Genomic DNA, 20,336 nt, shown 5'->3' with positions numbered 1-20,336 from the left:
GGCCTGAAGCAGGCCTTGACAATGGCCATGAGGAGGCGAGAGCAGTACAGGGCCAAGGCTGACATATCAAATTGCCAAACTGGCATATGCTCTCATACCTGACCAGACTAATCCTTAAGGTCTCATTTCATTTTCAAAAACTCACAGACAGCTCAGCAGGCAGGTCAGAAGTCACCTGCTCATTGTGTTATCTAACATTCCCTTTTTACTGTTCACTTAATTCCTTTTAAATCCATTACAAGTTTTTTTCCATGGTAAAGTCCATGGTATGTTTCTATCTAAACAAGAACCTTAAGTTTACAACATTAGAAATCCAAATTTAAATCCAAAATGATTCAAAAACAATTCTGAAAGCAGAACAGTAGAATTTTAAACTGTGGCAAAAAGGATGCATTTAATCTTGATTAACTACAGCAATTATGAGATAAATGTTTAAGAAAGTTAGATTAGAAATGATGTGGAAGAGTAGAAATTACAGCTGAAATATCTACTTTTAGTCCTTATTTGAACTTTCACTGATAAATAAGTCCACTCAGAAAGAGAGACTTATTTTTGCCAGCAGGTGTTTTCAGTGGGCAGTAATGAACCCTTTTGTCCTTCTTTCATTCAGGGAGTTAAATGAGGAACTATTTAATTGTCAATAATTGCGAGGCAGTGTTGAAGAATGGAGGCAGGGTGGCACCAACACATGCATCCTTTTGGAACAGATAATAACAGCCTCAGCATCATAGAGCTGATTCAACACCAGGATCCAGTTCTATCTACAGCTACAGAACAAGAGCACAAGCAAAGAATGCTGTTTTTGGTGCCTTTCTTCTGTAAGCAAATCTTTTCATTGTTCATGAGGCTGTTAGCTTAAAAACTATACCAGAAAAGATAAAAAGCTATCAGCCATGGCTAGTGTGTGAGTCTGAACTTCTACAGGGGGACTTTTCCCTCAAAGGAGTCTGGTAACCCTGCAAATGACGTAGCATGACCAAAATGATTTCGGTCAACTAGGCTGTAGATTTAGAGTCAAGTTCAAAGACACATGCGAGAGTCTCAGACATAGACAAGTACGAGGAGAAAATCCATTTAGGCCTGTGCACACTTATGGCAATGTGAATGAACGGCATTAAAAAATGGGAGGCAAATTTTGATGCACCTTTCTATTCACATCAGGAGGGATGCAACTCTCCCCTGGCATTCTCCTCTGGTAAATGGAAATATTTTAGAGTGTCGGTGCCATTTTATTTCACTGGATCATGATCAGCCCTGCTCCCTGCTCCTTAACAAGTAAGTAAACACAATATTGTGCTACCAAAGCAATCACACATCAGTTATCAGAGCAATGGATTAGAAATGTAGTGATAAAGAAAAACGCAAAAGTGAAATAAACTAAAGAAAATAAAACAGTACATCAGGATGTTTTTGATCAATTGTGAGACGAGCCTTTGTGTTCTTTTAAGTCAGAAGTGGTTCTGGCCTTGGAACTCTCCCATGGATGCCATTTTTGCCCAGTCTCTTTCTTATTGCTAAGTCATGAACACTGACCTTAACTGAGGCCAGTGAGTGGGTTGTCAGTGCACCCTTGGAGTCATTTTGGTGGCTTGGGTTCACCAATGTTTAAAGGTTTTCTCCATTTGTGGTTAATGGCTCTCACTGTGGTTTGCTGGAGTCCCAAAGCCTTGGAAACATCTTTGTAACCCTTTCCATAGTGATAGATGTCACTGACTTTGTCATTTTTCTTGAATTTCATTGGAAGGCACCCTGATGTGTTGCTTTTTGAAATCTTGTAGCCTACTTCATGGTCAGGCTGGTTCTATTTTGGGATTTCTGGATTCAACAGGTCTAGCAGGAATCAGGATGTGGGTGTGGCTAGTGAACTTAAACTCAGCTTTCCAAAAAAACTGATCAATCTGAGTTAACTTGTGATTTACAAAGGGGGAGATGACCTTTCACACTTTAGGCCAGGTAAGCATATGGCTTTTTCCCTTCATAAACTAAATCACTGTTGCTTTGTTGCAACTTTGGAAAAAATCGACCAGGGTCCAAAAAAATTCTTGCTGCATTTTTGAAAGTTAAAGTGTGAAAGCTTGGATTTACTTGCTTAAAAAGTTATTGTATGTAAATTAACTCAAAATCATGTTCCAGTCTTGCTTCCATTAGTTACACAGTACCAGCACCTCTGACTGTCTGTCTGTTTGTTGTCTTGTGCTTTTGTCCCTGTGGAGTGACAAGAAACCATGCAGAGACTACAGGAGGTGTCTTTGACAAGCTGAGAATCCGTCTGACGCTTCACACCTCCTCACAAGATCACAAATGGTTGTTTTTACTGCACTTTATGTAGACAGACAGAACAAACAGGATTGAAAGTGTTAAAACAGAAGCTTTGTTGGGGCTGAATGGTTGGTATTGATACCTCTAGACCAAGTAAATGAATCTGTTCCCTCCTGTTCCTGGTCTTCAGGCTGACTTAGTCGGACCTCTAGTAACTGCTTTGGTCACACGTGAATATTTTCTTCTTCAGCACAGACAGACTTTCACTTTCTCGCTCTCCACCCACAGCTCCCACACTGTGACAGACCGGCATTGATGAAAAGCAGCTCTGGTTAGCAGCTAAAGGTTACAGCTCAGACCACAGAGTGAGAGACTTTAGCGCAGCCAAAAGACAGTTTGTTCTCTCTGAGAAAAGAAAAGGTTGAAATTAAAATTAAACTTACAAAAGATCTTTTGTTGGGTCTGCAGGCTCAGAGCTGTGGGTGAGATTTTTAATGAAGCCATCAGTGAAAGCTCTGTGACTCTAAACAGTGAGTCAAGAGACTGACATGACAAAAACAATGGGTATGTAATATATCTGAAGCAAGTTACCCTCACAAATATGCAAAACCACAGAAAACTAGATGTAAGCAGTCTAATATGAATGTATCAGGCTGCAGAGCTCTAAAGGTTAGGTTAGTGTGGGTGTTGACTACATAGTTGTCAAACACAAAGACCCATACAACTGGACATGACCACTCCTATTCACCAGTTTGTGGAAAAACATTATCAAGCTTTGAATATGGAGATGAAACGACTGCCACCGTAGATCCACTGAGTCAGTAACTACATTTGGACCAGAGATGGGTACGAATCATTCCACACACGTGGGCAAAATTGTTTCCGCTAAAGAGAGAAAAAAACTCAGCCTGGAAAAAAATGACGGTGCCCTTAACTCAGTGGTTCCCAAACTTTTTCCTCATGGCCCAAGTTCCTACCTTTTTTATTTACCGCAACTTAGATCCTCAAAAAAATTTTTTTTTAAAATCTGACTCTCTGAATATGAAAAATTCCCTGAAAATGAAAGATCTGTCAACATTTTTTAGGACTGAGTTATACTTCCGGTCCTGCAATCATTTCAGTGATCCCTGTGATCTTGTTTTGTGCTACAGATCTTCTCAGGTCCTGGGTGCAATTGTGAGACTACCACTCTCTGTTCATTTGCAATGTCCAGCTTTTCTCTGTATCTTGTCTTGGTTGACATAGCAGCAGTAAAGCCCATCTCGCACTGGTAGGATGTTGCAAAAGGTAAGCATCTGTCCAGGGCTTACCTGCCAAAAAGTGGGCACTCTTTTTTACACTCCAGTCAAAAAACACATCTTGGACTTGAGCTGCACCCGCATTGTTGAATCTGGGGTGACATCAATTAACTACTCCCCTTCTCCTGTGCTAAAGTCATCAGCTGGTCTTGCTTAGCCTTGCCTTGCTGCAACCCCCTGTCATGACACCATGCCCCCCTGGGGGGGTTCACGGCCCACTTTGGGAACCACTGCCTTAACGTAAGATTTTGTTGCACAACCTTTTGAGGCAATCACGGCAATCAAGTGATTTCTGTTACATTGGATTGAGACTTCAGCACCTGTCCACAGGTATTCTGACCCACTCCTCTTGAGCAAACTGCTCCAGCTGTCCCAGGTTTGAAGGGTGTCTTCTCCAGACTGCACGTTTCAACTCCTTCCATAGATGTTCAAGAGGATTTAGATAAGCGTTCAGAGAAGGCCACTTCAGAATAGTCCAATGTTTTGTTCTTAGTCATTCTTGGCTGTTTTTAGCTCTGTGTTCTGGGTCATTATCCTGTTGCAACTGAGACCAAGCTCTCTGACACTGGGCAGCATATTTGGCCCCAGAATGCCTTGATAGTCTTGAGATTTTGTTGTACTTTGCACAGATTTAAGACACCCTGTGCCAGATGCAGCAAAGCAGCCCCAGAACATAACTGAGCCTCCTCCGTGTTTCACAGTAGGGACAGTATTCTTTTCTTTGTGTGCTTTTCTTTGTGTGCTTCATTTCTGCATCTGTGAACATAGAGCTGATGTGACTCACCAAAAAGCTCCAGTTTTGTCTCATCTGTCCAAAGGACATTCTCCCAGGAGCTTTGTGGCTTGTCAATATGCATTTTGGCATATTCCAATGATCTGCTTTGAACAGTGGATTCTTCCTTGGCCGTCTTCCATTAAGTCCACTTTGGCTTAAACAGCGACGGATGGTGCATTCTGACTCTGATGTACCTTGGCCTTGGAGTTCACCTCTGATCTCTTTGGAAGTTGTTCTGGGCTCTTTGGTCACCATTCGTATATCTGTCTCTTCAATCTGTTATCAATTTTTCCTCTTGGGGCCACCTCCAGGGTGGTTGGCTACAGTCCTGTGAACCTTAATCTTCTGAATAATACGGTCAACTGTAGCCACAGGAACATCAAGCTGCTTGGAGATGGTCTTATAAGCTTTTACCTTTAACATGCTCGTGTATCATTCTCTTTCTAATCTCCTGGGACAACTGTCTCCTTAGCTTTCTGTGCTCCATGTTCAGTGTGGTACACACCATGATACCACACAGCACACTGAGTACTTTTCAGCCTTTAAATAGGCAGACCAGTGCTTCTGTATCCAAACGGGAAGTCAGTCACCCTTAGTTTAACACAGTAAAAAATTCCAATGGAAGAAAACCAGTTTATAGGCAAATTAGTGGAGTTTAAAATGCATCAAAGAATACCAAGTAAATCTTATTTACCGGGGAACTTCTGAGATTAATCAGAATTTTTTGAAACATATAATTCTTCAACAGCCCTAATTTTTACGTGATTTACTTTCCAACCCTGATATTTAAAAACTCTGTCATCTGGGTCACATTCCTTATTTTAACCTTAAACAATCATTCATTCTGTACTAGTGTTGGACCAATCACCAAACAGACCATCAGTTTGATCCCTAAAGCCAAGAGCAAGCATGGCTGCAAAAGCTTACATCAACTGTTGGTCTAAGCCTCAGTTTCACCCATCCACACCCTTTTTCCTCTCTGCAGTAAAAGCACGCTCTGTCCCACACTTAGGTATTCCCCATTTATGAAACATGCTGTTACAATAACTGTAGTGTGTGTTAAGGGTGAGAAAGCAAACACTAAGCACTTATAAAACCAGGACAGGACAAACAAAACTTCACACTCAGATACAGAAGCGAGAGGGGATCTTAAGGGCTTTAGGTCCACAGGTGAGTCAAACACTGACATGTATAGTTTGAACTGATAAGCCTTAAATTAGGTCAGTAACACTGGGACTGATCCTGGCTCGGCTTTAATGTACACACGACTGAAACAAAGAAATAACTTGGTCTTAAAGCAGTTTGACGGCTTGACTGTGGACCAGAAGAACTAGAGGCCAAACCTTTGTGGAAAAGCCTCTAAAGGCTGAGTGGAAAAAAGTGAAACACCTCTACTGACTGAGTCATGAGCTGCTTTATGAAACACCATGTGCTAAAAAATGTGCCGGCTGTGTGAGCATGACTATTACCCCAGTTATTACACAGTATGCAAACACTGCCAGTCTAACAGCTGTCATGTCAAATAAAAGCCATGTAGTCATGGTCAGACATTGCTTTATAATGGTGTTTGACAGCTGGCTTATTCTGCGCTGATAAGTTCACCTACAGTGCTGTGAATAAGTGTTTCCCCCTTCCTTATTTCTTTTTTTTTTTTTTCATTTTTGTCACACTGAAATGTTTCAGATCATCAACCATTTTTTAATGCAGACAAAAATGGTCTGAGTAAATATAAAATGCAGTTTTTAAATGATGATTTCATTTATTGAGGGAAGAAGTCATTGCCCTCCACGTTAAATCATAAATTAACTGTGATTTACCACATTTTTCTGTTAAGCTGAGTTCAAATTTACTAGCCACACCAAGGCCTGACCACTGCCAGATTTGTTGAATCAAGAAATCTCCTGAATAGAACCTGTCTACAAATGATGCAAAACTCAAGAACAGATGAGAAACAAAGACATTATGATCTATTAGTCTGGACAGGGTTGCAATGCCATTTCTAAGGAGTTGGGGCTCAAGCAACTGTACGGAAAAAGTGCAAGTAATTTATCTACTTACTGTAACACAAATGCTGTAAGAAAGCACTGGTTAAATGCTTCTCTTCTTGTGCATATTGCACTAATTAATCTACCTGTTTTAATAACTTTAAATCTATTACCCATACTCAAACGCTACAAGTAATTTATCTATTCACTGCAACTCAATGCTGCGAGAAGGCTCTCTGTGGTAAAAAGCCTAAATTCTTGTGCATATTTGCGCTAATGAATCTACTAACTATATTCAAATGCTGCAAGAAGGCTTTCTGTGGTAAAAGCCTCACCTCTTCTGCTCATTGCAATAATCAGCTATCCTAAATTGTCTTATCTCCCTCATGTAAATCTGCCTACATCCTTTCATATTTTTAGTTAGCATTTATAGTACCATCCTTGCAACCATACTATCAATGCTTACAGACTTGTATATGCTAGAAATAGTACCAACAAAACCTTGTACATATCTAAATCCTTATTTTGAAATTTTGTAAGTTTATTTACTCTTGTATTTATTGTTCAATCCCTGTATACTGAAAGCAAAGCTAACCGCAGTCAAATAACTTGTTGTGTAAGCATACCTTGGCCAATACAGCTGATTCTGATTCTAAACCATGGTGAGAGCCATTTCCCTCAAATGGAGAAAATCTGGAACCTGGGAGCGGCCAAAATAACTCCAAGAGCACATCAAAGACTTCTCTAGGATGTAACAAAGAACCCAGAACAACGTCTAAAGAACTGCAGGTCTCACTTGACTCAGTTATGGTCAGTGTTCACGATTCAACAATAAGAAAGTCACGGGGCAAAAATGGCATCCATGGGAGAGTTCCGGGGACAAAACCACTGCTGACAAAAAAAAAAAGCACAAAGGCTCATCTCACACTTGACTGAAGACATCCTGATGACCCCCAAGACTTAGGGAAAAATATTCTGTGGATTGACCAGACAAAAGTTGACCTTTTGGAAGGTGTGCGTCCCGTTACATCTGGAGTAAAACTAACGCAACATTTCATTGAAGGAACATCAAACCAACTGTCATAAATGGTGGTGGTAGTGTGATAGTCTGGGGCTGCTTTGCTGCTTCAGGACTTGGACCACTTGCTGTAGCTGATGGAACCATAAATTCTGCTCTCTAGCAGAAAATCCTAAAGGAGAATGCCTGACCATCAGTTTGTGACTTCAAGCTCCTGCTCACTTTGGTTATTCAGGAGGACAGTCATCCCAAACACAACACAAGTCCACCTCTGAATGTCTAAAACAAAACAAGGTTTTGGAGTGGCTTAGTCAGAGTCTGGACTTAAATCTGATTGAGATGTTGTGGCATGCCCTTAGACAGGCCGTCCATGCTGCATGTGCCTAAATTAAAACAATTCTGCAGAGAAGAGTGGGACAAAATTCCCCCTCAGTGATGTAAAAGACTCATCACCAGTTATCATTAACACTTGCAGTTGCAGGGTGGAGCATCCAGTTATGCAATGACTTTTCCCATAGGGCCAGGAAGGATGGCTTTTTCTCCTTTCTCCTTTTTTCAGCAAAACAAATACTAGTCTGTCACGTCTATCTCTGTGATGAAGATAACAATTAAAGGTTAAAAAAAAAAAAAAAAGTTATACACAGAGACAAGAACATGTTATATCACAGACAGGTTTCGTGTTCCAGCAGGTTCAGAACAACTGAAAGTATTCCCTCATGATCGTGTGAAGAGGACAAACGTCTCTACGTTTTCCCAGACTGGATTTCTGTCTGCATGTCGTGTGTTTAGGGTGAAGTCGTTAATGTGCACCTAGAGCTGAAAAATCAGATTTATGAACAGATTTATGAGATGATTCAGTCTGTTCTAACACGTCTGAGCAGTGATCATTAGAATCAAACCTTCTCAGAATAGAACACCCAGTCCTGGGTTAACAACCCCTGAATTAATGAATCCAAATTAGGCCAGTTCAAATAATTAATGCAAACGTTGCAACTCATTAAAATTCTGCTGTTTAATTTGGTAGCAGGATTTATTTTGGTGCCTGTTTGGCTCCGTTCACAGAACAAGGACCTGCATACAGAGGCTACACTCCTCATCACACAGGTCAAAGGTTTGCATGGTGCTTTCCACACCCCACTCTCTCCAAACACTTTCTGAGAGTCTACAACTCCATTTAAGATGTAGCAGAGTTTTTCATCTTTCAAGGATCATATTTCTTGTAAGCAAAGCTGCACATAAGTGGGGATAAAGGGACAGCTTTCTGGGGCACAGCCAAACTAGGGGCTCATGGACATCAGCAAATCATGGTCCGTTTTTTGAATAAAGTTGTGATGATAATATTTTTTTTTACTTGAAAATAACCACTCTTATCAGAGCAACCAAATGTTTTTTTTTTTAAATTATTCATAGACTTTTCAAAATGTAGACCCTTTTTTATGAAACACACTACCTTTTAATTAGTGATGTTAACAATGTGGATGGACACACTGAGCTAAATGATTAGGAAAGTAATGTCAGACTTTATAGCTAGGAAATAATGTGCACAAATGTCAGGATGCCAGAAATCAAAGTAAAAGAAACTGTGACAACCTTTTTGGAAAAGAATAGAATAATTGTGACAAGAGACAAAAAAAATGATTTAAAAAAGTAGCAATGGATTAAAATAGTAAAATAAAATGGCATTGATGGATTAAAAGTGGTGAAATGGGTAAAAAGTGTTAAAAAGAAGTTGCAGAAATTTGCAAAACATGAAAAAAGTGAAATAAAAAAGTGTTAAAAATGGGTGAAGTAGGCAAAAGTTGCAAAAAGATGTTTGCATGTTGTCCCTGCATGCATGGGTTCTCACCAGCCCCCTCCCACAGACCAAAAAACATGCTTGTTAGATTCATTGGTGACTCTAAATTTCCCGTAGGTGTGGGTTGCGTCACACCTGGTTGTCTCGATACTACAGCCCTGCAAGTGACTGTCAACCAGTCCCCCGTTCCCCGCCTCCTGCCAAATGACAGCTGGGATTGGCTCCAGCCCCCCATGACACCCAACAGGATAAGCAGTGTAGAAAAAAAAATGTAGGGATTTTATATACCTAGATATGTGTTTTTGACTGAAATTTGCTATTTGGTCTGGTAGTTCTCAACCGTCACCTGTCAAACAACAAACTCAAAATACTGATTTTTTAAAATCCCTTTTCAGAGACAGTCATTTGTGTTCAAATTATGGAGTATGGAGTTGTTGCCTGTTTTTGCTAAGCCACATAATTCTCATTGCATTTCTATCTTTCTGGAACATTTTTTATCCAGAGTTTATTCAGAGTTCTGGTACTACAAACTTGCATCGCTAAATTCATAATGATATATCATAATAATACTTTTGTTTTTTTTTTTTTGTGTGTGTGAAAATCTATGTTTTTATCTGTCCTCCATTTTGACACCAGAAGCGAAAATCAATAACTTCCTTTTACCCGTTGGCCAACCAAGCTGCTCCAATTTCTTCTCTATTTTTTTCTTGGCTGAAGAGACCATCAGGCCAGCCAAAGATAAACAATAGACAAGATAGTTATCTACCAGTTAGGCAAGGAAAGAAAAAATGTCCCATATTGAGAAGGCATTTGCATTCCTAAAATAGGATTTAAATGCATTCATCCCCATTGGCTCAGCCAGTTAAGCAGCTAGCTGGTAAGTTCCACAACCGGGGAAGAAAGTGAACCAAGGTTTGAATCTCGCTATTACCACAATATCCTTACTATCACTAAAAAAAAGCTTATGCATGTGTGTTGTGGTGTGGAATAATGTACTATTTAGTGGCTAGATAACTCAAGAGTACCTTGCTGCTGACAAGATGGCCGACATACATCCAAGAAGTCTCAACCGGAAGTCCGTACGTCTAAGGTTAGGCTTAGGCATTAAAACCCGAGTGGTTAGGTTCAGGGTAAGGCAGTGGGGAAGGTGATATAGTTGAGATCCAGCACCAAGGGTTAGGCTTAGGCGTGAAAAAGACTGACAAACACTGGCAGCTGAGTCCAACACAAAGAAGAAACTTCATCTTGGGACTTCCGGCATGGATTGGATGTATAGCGACGCCCATGGCGGCCATCTTGACTGCAGTTGGGTCCCTCTCAGATAACTCAGTGGTCGCTGACTTTGCTACAGGAGAATCAGGGTTAGAATTCCTGTTCAGGGTACAATCGGTTCCCAGTGTGGGTCCCTGGGCAAGGTCATTTACACCATTAACATTTGTTCCTGATTGAACAGACAAGGCTTGTAGGAGGTAAATACAGATGTGAAAGCTTGTTGATTGTTGATCTGGGTGTGATGTGTAATAAGTTCTCTAAGATTCAATTTCTGTTTGTTGTTTTAGATGATCTTTCTGGTCATGTAACTTTTGATACTTTCATTTAACATCTTTGCAGCACAAATATTCTGACAGTCTGGGTTGTCCAGGACAAAAAAATTCCTGTAAGTTTTTTTTTTTTTTTTTTTTAACAAGGTTGAGATTCTGCAGGCATTTTTGCATAAAAAAATACAGATGGACCAAAACTAGCAAAAACTGGCTTGGTGTTCCAAGGGTTAAATCGGTTAAGCTATGAAAATCATGTAGTAAGTATCCAGCTAATGATGGGTTTATTGAAGCAGGTTTGTGGAGTGTGGTCGGCCAGACAAAGCAGGACAATAGCAATAAAACTGATAAAAAAAATATCAGGATCCAAACTGACAATACTCACCAACTTATCAGCCTCACAGAGACAGAGATGACACAGAAAAATATACTTTTCGTTTAATTTGCTGCCTGAACAACCAGCTTTCTGATCTGCAGCCGATCAGGAGGTTAAAGCTTCTCTGTGACCCAGATGTCAGAACTAACAGTCACCCAGGGATCCTCCATAATGAATCCTGGTCTGTGACCCAGTTCAGCATCCAACCAGGGACCGAAATCAACACCTGCAACCTGCCAAAGAAAGCTGAATGTTGGCGTGAGCAGGTAAAATATCAGCTCACATGCCAAAGTGGCATAAAGGTTGTACTAAATGATGTTTTCTAAACCAAAAAAAACCTTAAAATAGTAGCAACAAAGTCAATCTAACAGCGCAGCCACTTTCAGCATGAAGAATGGCATCTGTATCTTTTCCACGGAGTGCCCTGGCCACCTGCTTTCAGCACCATGTAGCTTTAGCAACGTAACTTTGGTTATAACTAATGAAACTTCAGCACTCTAAGTGGATTTAAAGCAGTAACTATGAACCTAACTTCATGCTGAGTTTGAACTCATAACTGGTAAAAAGAGAGCCAGTTTGATGGCATAGAAACTCAGACTTCAGGCCCAACAGACCAGGCTTACCCTCTAATCTTCCTTCATGGTTAACCCCCCTGGTTAGAGCAGACGCTGTACTCATGAACACAGCTCAGTTCTGTGCTTCAACATCCTTGCCGTGACATGTTTTCAAAGTCTGTCTGCACAGCACATGTCACTTTGGTGTTCATTTCATGCATTCTGACACAGGGTGTGTGTCTCTGCAGTGTAAGCTGAAATACCTCCTGTCAGGGCGATGCCTGCTATTATCACTGTCTGCACTGATTATCTTTACTGTGGATCCTTCAGGAGATTTTAATGTCCTGCATCTGTGGAAGACTCATCCATGCACAGTCATAGTTTAGGATGAAGAGTGCTGCAAAAGCTTTACGTGCAAAATCAGACAGAAACACCTGCTGATATTTTAGTTTAAACATGACCAGCAAATTTCATGCATCAAAGTCAATTGTTGCGAATCATTGCCATCTCAGGCCCTGATAGAAATAATAAGCAAATACTCCTTTAAATGTAGTTTATGGAAATTATTGTATTTTTTTAACTGTGGAGTTTTGGGAACATAGTGGCATTTAAAGTGTTAAAAAAAAAAAAAAAAAAAAAAATGTCATTAACATATGATGTAAATTTTAGGCTGAAGTAGTTTTAAAAGACTGACTCGTTTAGATGGAAAAAATATTAATATATATTTTTTCTACAGGAAATTTTGGGAAGCAGACATATGTTAGGATATTAAAGGAACTCTTAAGGGTTAAAAGTTCTAAAGCCACTGAAATGCTGCTTCAAAAAAAAAATATATATATATAAAGGATGATTTAGACGTTCAGCACCAGTAGTAGATATTCACTATACAGTCGCAAAAAAAAGTATGTGGACCCTTTGGGATTTCTTGGATTTCTGCATAAATTGGTCATCAAATGTTTTCTGATCTTCATCTAAGTCACAACAATAGACAAACACAGTCTGCTTGAACTAATACTGCACAAAAAATGTATTTTTTCATGTTTTTATTCGACAAAACATGTAAACATTCACAGTGCAGGGTGGAAAAAGTATGTGAACCCCTAGGCTAATGACTTCTCCCTAATTGGAGCCAGGAGTCAGCCAACCTGGAGTCCAATCAATGTGATGAGATTGGATGTGTTGGTTAAAGCTGCCATGCCCTATAACAACAAAAAACAGTTTTGAGTTTGCTGTTCTCAAGAAGCATTGCCTGATGTGAACCATGCCTGCACAAAAGAGCTCTCAGAAGACCTACGGTCAATAATTTTTGACTTGCATGAAGCTGGAAAGGGTTACAAAAGTATCTCTAAAAGCCTTGATGTTCATGTGTCCACGGTTAGACAGACTGTCTACAAATGGAGAAGGTTCAGCACTGTTGCTGCTCTTCCTAGACGTGGTTGTTCTGTAAAGATGACTGCAAGAGCACAGCGCAGAATGCTCAATGAGGTGAAGAAGAATCCTAGAGTGTCAGCTAAAGACTTACATAAATCTCTGGCACATGCCAACATTTGTGTTGACAAATCTACAATAAGTAAAACATTAAACAAGAATGGAGTTCATGGAGGACACCACGGAGGAAGCCACTGCTGTCCAAAAAAAACATTGCTGCATGTTTGAAGTTTGCAAAAGAGCAGCTGGGTGTTCCACAGCACTACTGGCAAAATATTCTGTCCACAGATGAAACCAAAATTGAGTTGTTTGGTAGGAACACACAACGCTATGTGTGGAGAAAAAAAAGGCACAGCACACCAACATCAAAACCTCATCCCAACTGTGAAATATGATGGAGGGGCCATTATGGTTTGGGGCTGCTTTGTTGCCTCAGGGCCTGACTGGATTGCTGTCATTGATGGAAAAATGAATTCCCAAGTTTATCAAGACATTTTGCAGTAAAACTTTAGACCATCTGTCCACCAACTGGAGCTCAACAGAGGATGGGTGATGCAACAGGACAACAACCCAAAGCATAGAAGTAAATCACCAACAGAATGGCTTCATTCAGTCTGGAAGGAATTGGGCTGGAAATCAGAAGGTCCCGGTCGGAGCATGTCTGGACTTCGGCCTGGTAGCTGGAGAGGTGCCAGATCACGTCCTGAGCACTGTCGAAGTACCCTTGAGCAAGGCACTGAACCCCCAACAGCTCACGGCGGTGCTTCAATGAGAGCAGCAAGGCCATCACTCATCACTGTCTATGTGTGTGTAGCATGTAAAACAAAAAGATCAAAAAGTATGACTTCACTTCAACAGAAGAAAATACACCTTCTGGAGTGGCCCAGTAAGAGTCCTGACCTCAACCCAATTGAGATGCTCTGGCATGACCTCAAGAGAGCGATTCACACCAGACATCCCAAGAATATTGCTGAACTGAAACAGTTTTGTAAAGAGGAATGGTCCAAAATTCCTCCTGACCGTTGTGCTGGTCTGATCTGCAACTAAAGGAAACATTTGGTTCAGGTTATTGCTGCCAAAGGAGGGTCAACCAGTTATTAAATCCAAAGGTTCACATACTTTTTTCACCCTGCACTGTGAATGTTTACATGTTTTGTTCAATAAAACCATGAAAACATATTTTTTGTGCGGTAAATGCTTAAGCAGACTGTGTTTGTCTAATGTTGTGACTTAGATGAAGATCAGAAAACATTTTATGACCAATTTATGCGGAAATCCAAGAAATCCCGAAGGGTTCACATACTTTTTCTTGCAACCGTATACTACAACAGATAAATAAGATAATATTATGAATAACATGCACTGAGCTGTGATGAGAAAACGACACCTGTAACAATGACGTAAAAAGTAGTTTAATTGGGCTTTTGAAAAAAAAAATCTACTTTAATTTACACCTACATCTGTTTTAAAAGTAGGGCTGTTAACATTAACGCATCAACACTTGTGATTAATCTCTAAACCTTAACGCATTAAAAAATGAATAACGTTATTTAATCATATAAAAAAGACCAGCCACACACTACAAGATTTTAAGCCTGATTCGAGGCAAGATTTGGCTCCTCGACGATTATGGCGCCTGTCGCAAACAGTTATTTGTCTGAATAATCTGCATGTGTGTGGTATCAACACGATCTTTATACTGCTCCAAATCGCGTTGTGTTCTCCCAGATGCCTAATCGTAAAAATTAAACATGTTTGATATTTATGATTCTAGTTCGTAGTGCCTCTGACGGAGTACACACAGCAACCAATGAGAGTGAGCAGACGGGGGAGCATCACAAGCTGGATCATACATAATTTCACCACTCACAACCATAAAACACAACTGTAGCTTCATTCCAGCCAGGATTTTCATCCTGAGTCTTTCCCTTGCTGTAGGATTTTTGTTGCACCTGTAATGCATGCAAAGACAGCATGTTGTGGAGGGACAGCAAGAGGATATAATGACAGACATCCGTGTTTGTTTTTTTCACATGATCACTGAGGTCGCTTGCGGGTCGGCAGGTGCGTGGTCTCCAGTGATCTGACAGTCTGGCTGACTTGTATAGTGTGTGTGTTCAGACGATTAAAGATGTGAAATTGTTTAATATTGTGGTCTCCCACATTTTTAAAATTGTTTCAGATTTAAAAATTGTCTAGTGTGTGGCTGGTCTAAGCTTGACCACATCTTGCCCCTGTAGTCCTCCAGCGCGGATGTTTATGTGCCTGGGGGTGAAGAGGTGAGAGGATCAGACACATCCAGCAGTGATGAGTGAGGAGACAGACCCAGGTCCGCTTAACAACAATTTTTCTTTTTAAAAAGCTGGTGAATGTTAGTTAAGATAAAACCAAAATAGTGGGTACATGCTGCAGTGATGAATGTCTTTACACAGAAGCCAGAGTCTTATGTAACACCTTCGGGCAAAGTTCATCTTTGTTAATGCTAGCAAAGACGCTAACAACAACACAGGATCAAGCCATGGTCATACCACTCTCCTCAGCTGCTTCAGGACAGTTTTCTTCTTCAGCTGCTCAGATAAATGCTGAAAAGTGCTCCGAAACTTTGAGCAAGTCCTGTTTTCTAACAACATTAATCCAGTGTAGAAATCCGCGGTGGAATTGGCAAATTGAAGTTTATTAGCAAACTTTTTGATGCATTCAGGTAACCTCAGTAAATTAGACGATCGTGTTTTATATGTTATAATGTGTTCAAATGTCACATAAAAATGGGAAAATTAAGTTTTTGATAAGAAACTTCAATAAATACAGTTGTGGATATGTGTTTATATTTGCGGGATATACAATAGATGTGACAGACTGAATCAGTTTTTTAACTCAAGCACTACTCAGCTAAAACCACTTGTAGTTTAAATGTTTGCCCGTACTTTGTCTTTCCACCAAACTACAGAGAGTATCAGTAAGGACTCAGATCAGCACTTTCAATGTGCTGTACATAAAAGTGTAAAAATAAAACACTTGACAATAACAACCTTTAAAAATCTAAACACATAAATATACACTTCAACTATTAAAAAAATGCTGTGATTATTCATCATGAATCACAGCGTAGTGATGTGATTAACTTGATGAATTTTCTTCAGGATGTTTGGATGATTTTTACATGACGTTAGTGATTGAGAGTACAATAATGTGGGTGAATTTTATCTAGTGTTAGTGTTTTTGAATTAAATCTGGCGATGTTATTACTTTTTAACATCGTTCAGCCCCACCGTATTTATTGTCTCAGCTATCATCCTGTCAGACTTGGAGACTTTGGCACGGCAGCAAGTGAGTGAAGCATAACTCAGCTTCATATCTGTCACATCAGCTTAGAATCCTCATCTGTAGCATGTGTGACATCCCTGGCACTCCTGCAGGCAAGGCAGGACCAGTGGCATCAGAGAGCAGTGAAGAGTGAAGAGTGCTGACTGTAGATATGAAGATATGACACAGGTGTCCTGACTGCCTACTACCCTGCCTGTACAGACTACATAAATGGCATCAGGTATGTTGCGTGTAACCCTTTGGTGAAATGTTATGAATAAATATTGCTTAGTGGTCATTTTGAAGGGAAATCATTGGGCATAAAAAGAATTCAGTCAGCTGGTCATTTATCCCCTCTTTAGAAATGCCATTTTTTGTTTATTTTTCCCACAGTTGTCAGTAATGCAGGAAGACTGTGCCTTCACCAGACACACATTTTCACATTTCCAAGAATGGGTGGACTGAAGAACAAGTAACTAACTTTTATAGCATGTTTACAGGGTCCCCCATGACACCTATTTGGTTTTATGAGACGTTGTATAGGGGAAAATAAAAGAAGAGTACTTGAATTTGTCATGTATTGTTGTCCTTAAATATATTTTGATGAATGGTGTTTTTCTTTTAATAATAAATTGGGTAAAATGTGCCTGACGTTAGTGATGGTGTTACTAACTGCTCGTTAGGAATCCAGGGAAAAATAGAAAAAGCAAAGGAAAGTGTAAAAGAAAGGACAACTGAACGGAGCATGGAAGAGTCAAAGAATAAAGAGCAGTTTTACATCGGTGAACATGAAAACAAAGAAGTTCCTCTGTGGCATATCGTCCTGTGAAGACATGACTCAGTCTGACCACTTTTTGTTTCAGCTGACCGCCTGTTTGGACTCTGCTGTTAGAGAGACTCCACAGAGAGGAGGCTTTAACATCCTCAGACACGTGAAGGTCAGGGAGGTTTCCACCGATTCTGAAATCACACAGGAACTCAGAAACCCAAATTAAAGCAATTAAAAAAGTTGTTTCCCTTTTTCTTTGGCTCATTTCTAAACGTTGGAGATTTCCATGAACAAAAAACAAGTCAGTTGGTTGATTAACAAAGGACTGGCTGCTCTTCAAGGCTGCATGGTGGTGCAGTGGTTAGCACTGTTGCCACACAAGCCTGGGGCTTCCTGGTATGAGTCCCAGCTGGAGTAAGCTTTCTTGTGCTGGGACTTCATGTTCTCCCTGTGCACATGTGGGTTCCTCCCCTAGTCCAAAGACATGCTTCGGTTGACTGGACTCTAAATTGCCCGTAGGTGTGATAGTGAGTGTGGCTGGTAGTCTTTTAGTGTCAGCCCTGTGATTAAATTTGCCACTTTTTCATAAAATTGCAACAACTTTCATCAAGTCAGCCTCAAATAAATCAAATACTTCATAATGTATAACTTCCTTTTTTTCATTTCCTTTTTTATATGCAGTATCACAAGTTTTGTAAAATCTTTTATAATTTCATTTTTGGGTCTTCCACCCCTCCTTGAAGCCTTTAAGGAAGACCAAGCACAGCATCAAGATCAGCTGGCAGACACCAGACTTTATCATAAAGTGGAGTGTGGCACCCTCTGCTGGATCAGCACAGAGCCCCAGTTATCGGCAGGAATCCAGACCTCCTACATTTAATGACCACTTCATAAGGTACACCTGAACAAATGATCATTAGCACAAATATCTGATCAGCCAATCACATGGCAACACTCAACGCCTTCAAATCAAACATCAGAATATGGAGGAAAGCTTATTCATCCTCACTGAAACTACCAAATTAAGGTCAAAGCTTAACCCCTAAGGTTATCGTGAAACCTGAATTTAAACTTCCATAACACACCAGTAAAAAACTCGATATATTTAGCACTAAAGGCATATCATTCAGCTGTTTTCTATCAATAAGTTCAACCTGTCTAGGTACTTTTCCCGGCCTGCCCCAGGCAGACATGCTTCGATTGACCAGAGACTCCAAATTGCCCACAATTTTCATTTTTACATTAAATTGGGAATCGGACTTGCCACGTTGACTTAGCTTGCTTCTTGTTAACAGGCGTTTTATCTATGTTTCTGCTTGAGTCTTTGAACCCGGTCATGTGATGAGTTTGTAGCAGCTGCACAGCAACAGGTAGAGGATCAGTTGTTCAGCTTTCTGTCATACATCTTTGCAGCCCTTGGATGAAAAAAATCAGACAGAATATGTACTTTTTTAAAGATTTGTTACTTTCTGCACTTTTTTTTTTTTTTTTTTTTTACATAAAATTAAATGGCATTTACCTCATTTTAAAACGTGGTATCAAAAAAGTATCGAAGGATGTTTTTTTTTCTTATACACAGCCTTATAAACCACAGCAAGGTAAAGTCTGGGGCCTATGGAGGGTTTTCGAACCAGAAGTAGCTATGAGGGGGGCTCTCTGATTGGTGGATCAGTGAACCAATCAGAGAGCCAAAAAAGGTTCAACAGAACAAACCAGAAAGTCAGGATTATTTTACATCCAGAGAACATTTTATTGTCTTTTTAAAAACAAAAACAAATCTTATTTTTATTTTTAAAGCAGTGACAACGTACAAGCTTCCTGTTCGGGTCTGAGAGCATCATGGGAAAAAAACAGAGAGAGAGAGACAAACAGCTGAAAAATTCCCTTACAAAGATAGACTTAAGTCTTTCGTTTGTTCATCATTTCACCTTACTTCATTATTCAGAGTAAAACTTGTTGTAACGTACAGTGAAGGACAGAAGAAGAGCGTAAACATGGAGATATACAAAATATTTTACAAATACAGAGTGGCATTTCTGGAAAAAACAAGAAAATATAAATACAGTGTCTTGTTCTCTTGTGTGTTCGTCCCTCAATAGAAGCTTCAATAGTTTAAGAAGGCTCTCAAAACCGACAGGAAACACTTTAGGATGATGATAAATGGCATTTCCTGGTTTTTGGCTGGCTTGTTTCATGAATTTATGGATTTAATAGAAGATTTGTGTGTGATAAAGATCCCTGACTGTCTATCCTGACTATACTGGACCTCCAGAAACAGAACTCTGAAGAACAGAGGAGGAAAAACTGGGTTTGGGTATATGAGAGAGAAGAAAAAGACAAAGGATGGAGAAAAGGACAGCAACAGACTGTCAAATTTAAAATCCTTCCTTATATGACAGAGTACAGCATGACACAAGGGAGCGGGTACATTACCGAAGGGGAAGAAAGAGGGGAAAAGAAAAAAAAAAAAAAAAAAGGAATAAAGGAGAGCGAGGGGAGAGAAGAGGTCAAAGGACGGGGACTTTGGATGAGAGGAAACAGGAGTCCGTCTCTTCGCCTCACAGTCCCGTGTCGTTATACGTGGGTGTGACCACCTTCAGGATGCTCTGAGCATTCTCCTCCACCAGAGGGCGCCACTTCACCTCTCCAGTCAGCAGCAGGTCCTCTCCATCCAGAGCATCGATGTACTGCATCTAAACAGAGAAGAAGTCCACAATTATGGTCACTGTTCCATTTGGAGTGACCCTTTAACGCCAGAATAGGTCTGACATGGGGACATGGAGTAATAAAGCCACAAAATCACACTTAATCTTTACACCATTCTTCTTCAAGTGATTAAACTTAGACAGTAAATTATTTTTTCCCTTCCACAGCGATCTGTGAAACATTTGGTCTATTTAAGTATCTGGTTTAATGATATAAATCTCTACTAGGGCTGCCAAACAAGTTTTTTCCTTTCAGTTTAAAAGATTTCGGACCTATAGACCTATCATGATTAATGCATTAGCATTGACAGTCCTGACTGATACTGGTGCAGTGCTGTATAAAGTATTTTTCCCCTTCCTGGTTTCTTCTATTTTTTTTTTGCATATTTGTAACACTTCAGAGTTTCAGATCATCAAAAGAATTTTAATATTAGACAAAGATAACCCAAATAAATTCAAAATGCAATTTCTAAATAAGGATTTCATTTATTGAGGGGAAAAGGCCACCAAAAGCTGCCTGTCCTTATGTGAAA

The 20,336-nt window shown here is 40.0% G+C and overlaps 1 protein-coding gene across 1 annotated transcript in view; it reads right to left on the bottom strand.

Annotated features, from left to right (window-relative positions):
* Positions 1-18,824: 18,824 nt before the first annotated feature.
* Positions 18,825-20,336, bottom strand: part of LOC121507063 (ubiquinol-cytochrome-c reductase complex assembly factor 1) — a 31,697-nt gene continuing 30,185 nt past the window's right edge. The window contains exon 9 of the mRNA XM_041783206.1: positions 18,825-19,791. Within this exon, the coding sequence (XP_041639140.1) occupies positions 19,657-19,791 (135 nt within the window). The 3' untranslated portion in view covers positions 18,825-19,656. The remainder of the gene's footprint in view (positions 19,792-20,336) is intronic.

The sequence above is a fragment of the Cheilinus undulatus genome, linkage group 3 (genome assembly GCF_018320785.1).
Source record: "Cheilinus undulatus linkage group 3, ASM1832078v1, whole genome shotgun sequence".
NCBI classification, from domain to species: domain Eukaryota; kingdom Metazoa; phylum Chordata; class Actinopteri; order Labriformes; family Labridae; genus Cheilinus; species Cheilinus undulatus.
This window is presented reverse-complemented; position numbering and strand designations above follow the sequence as displayed.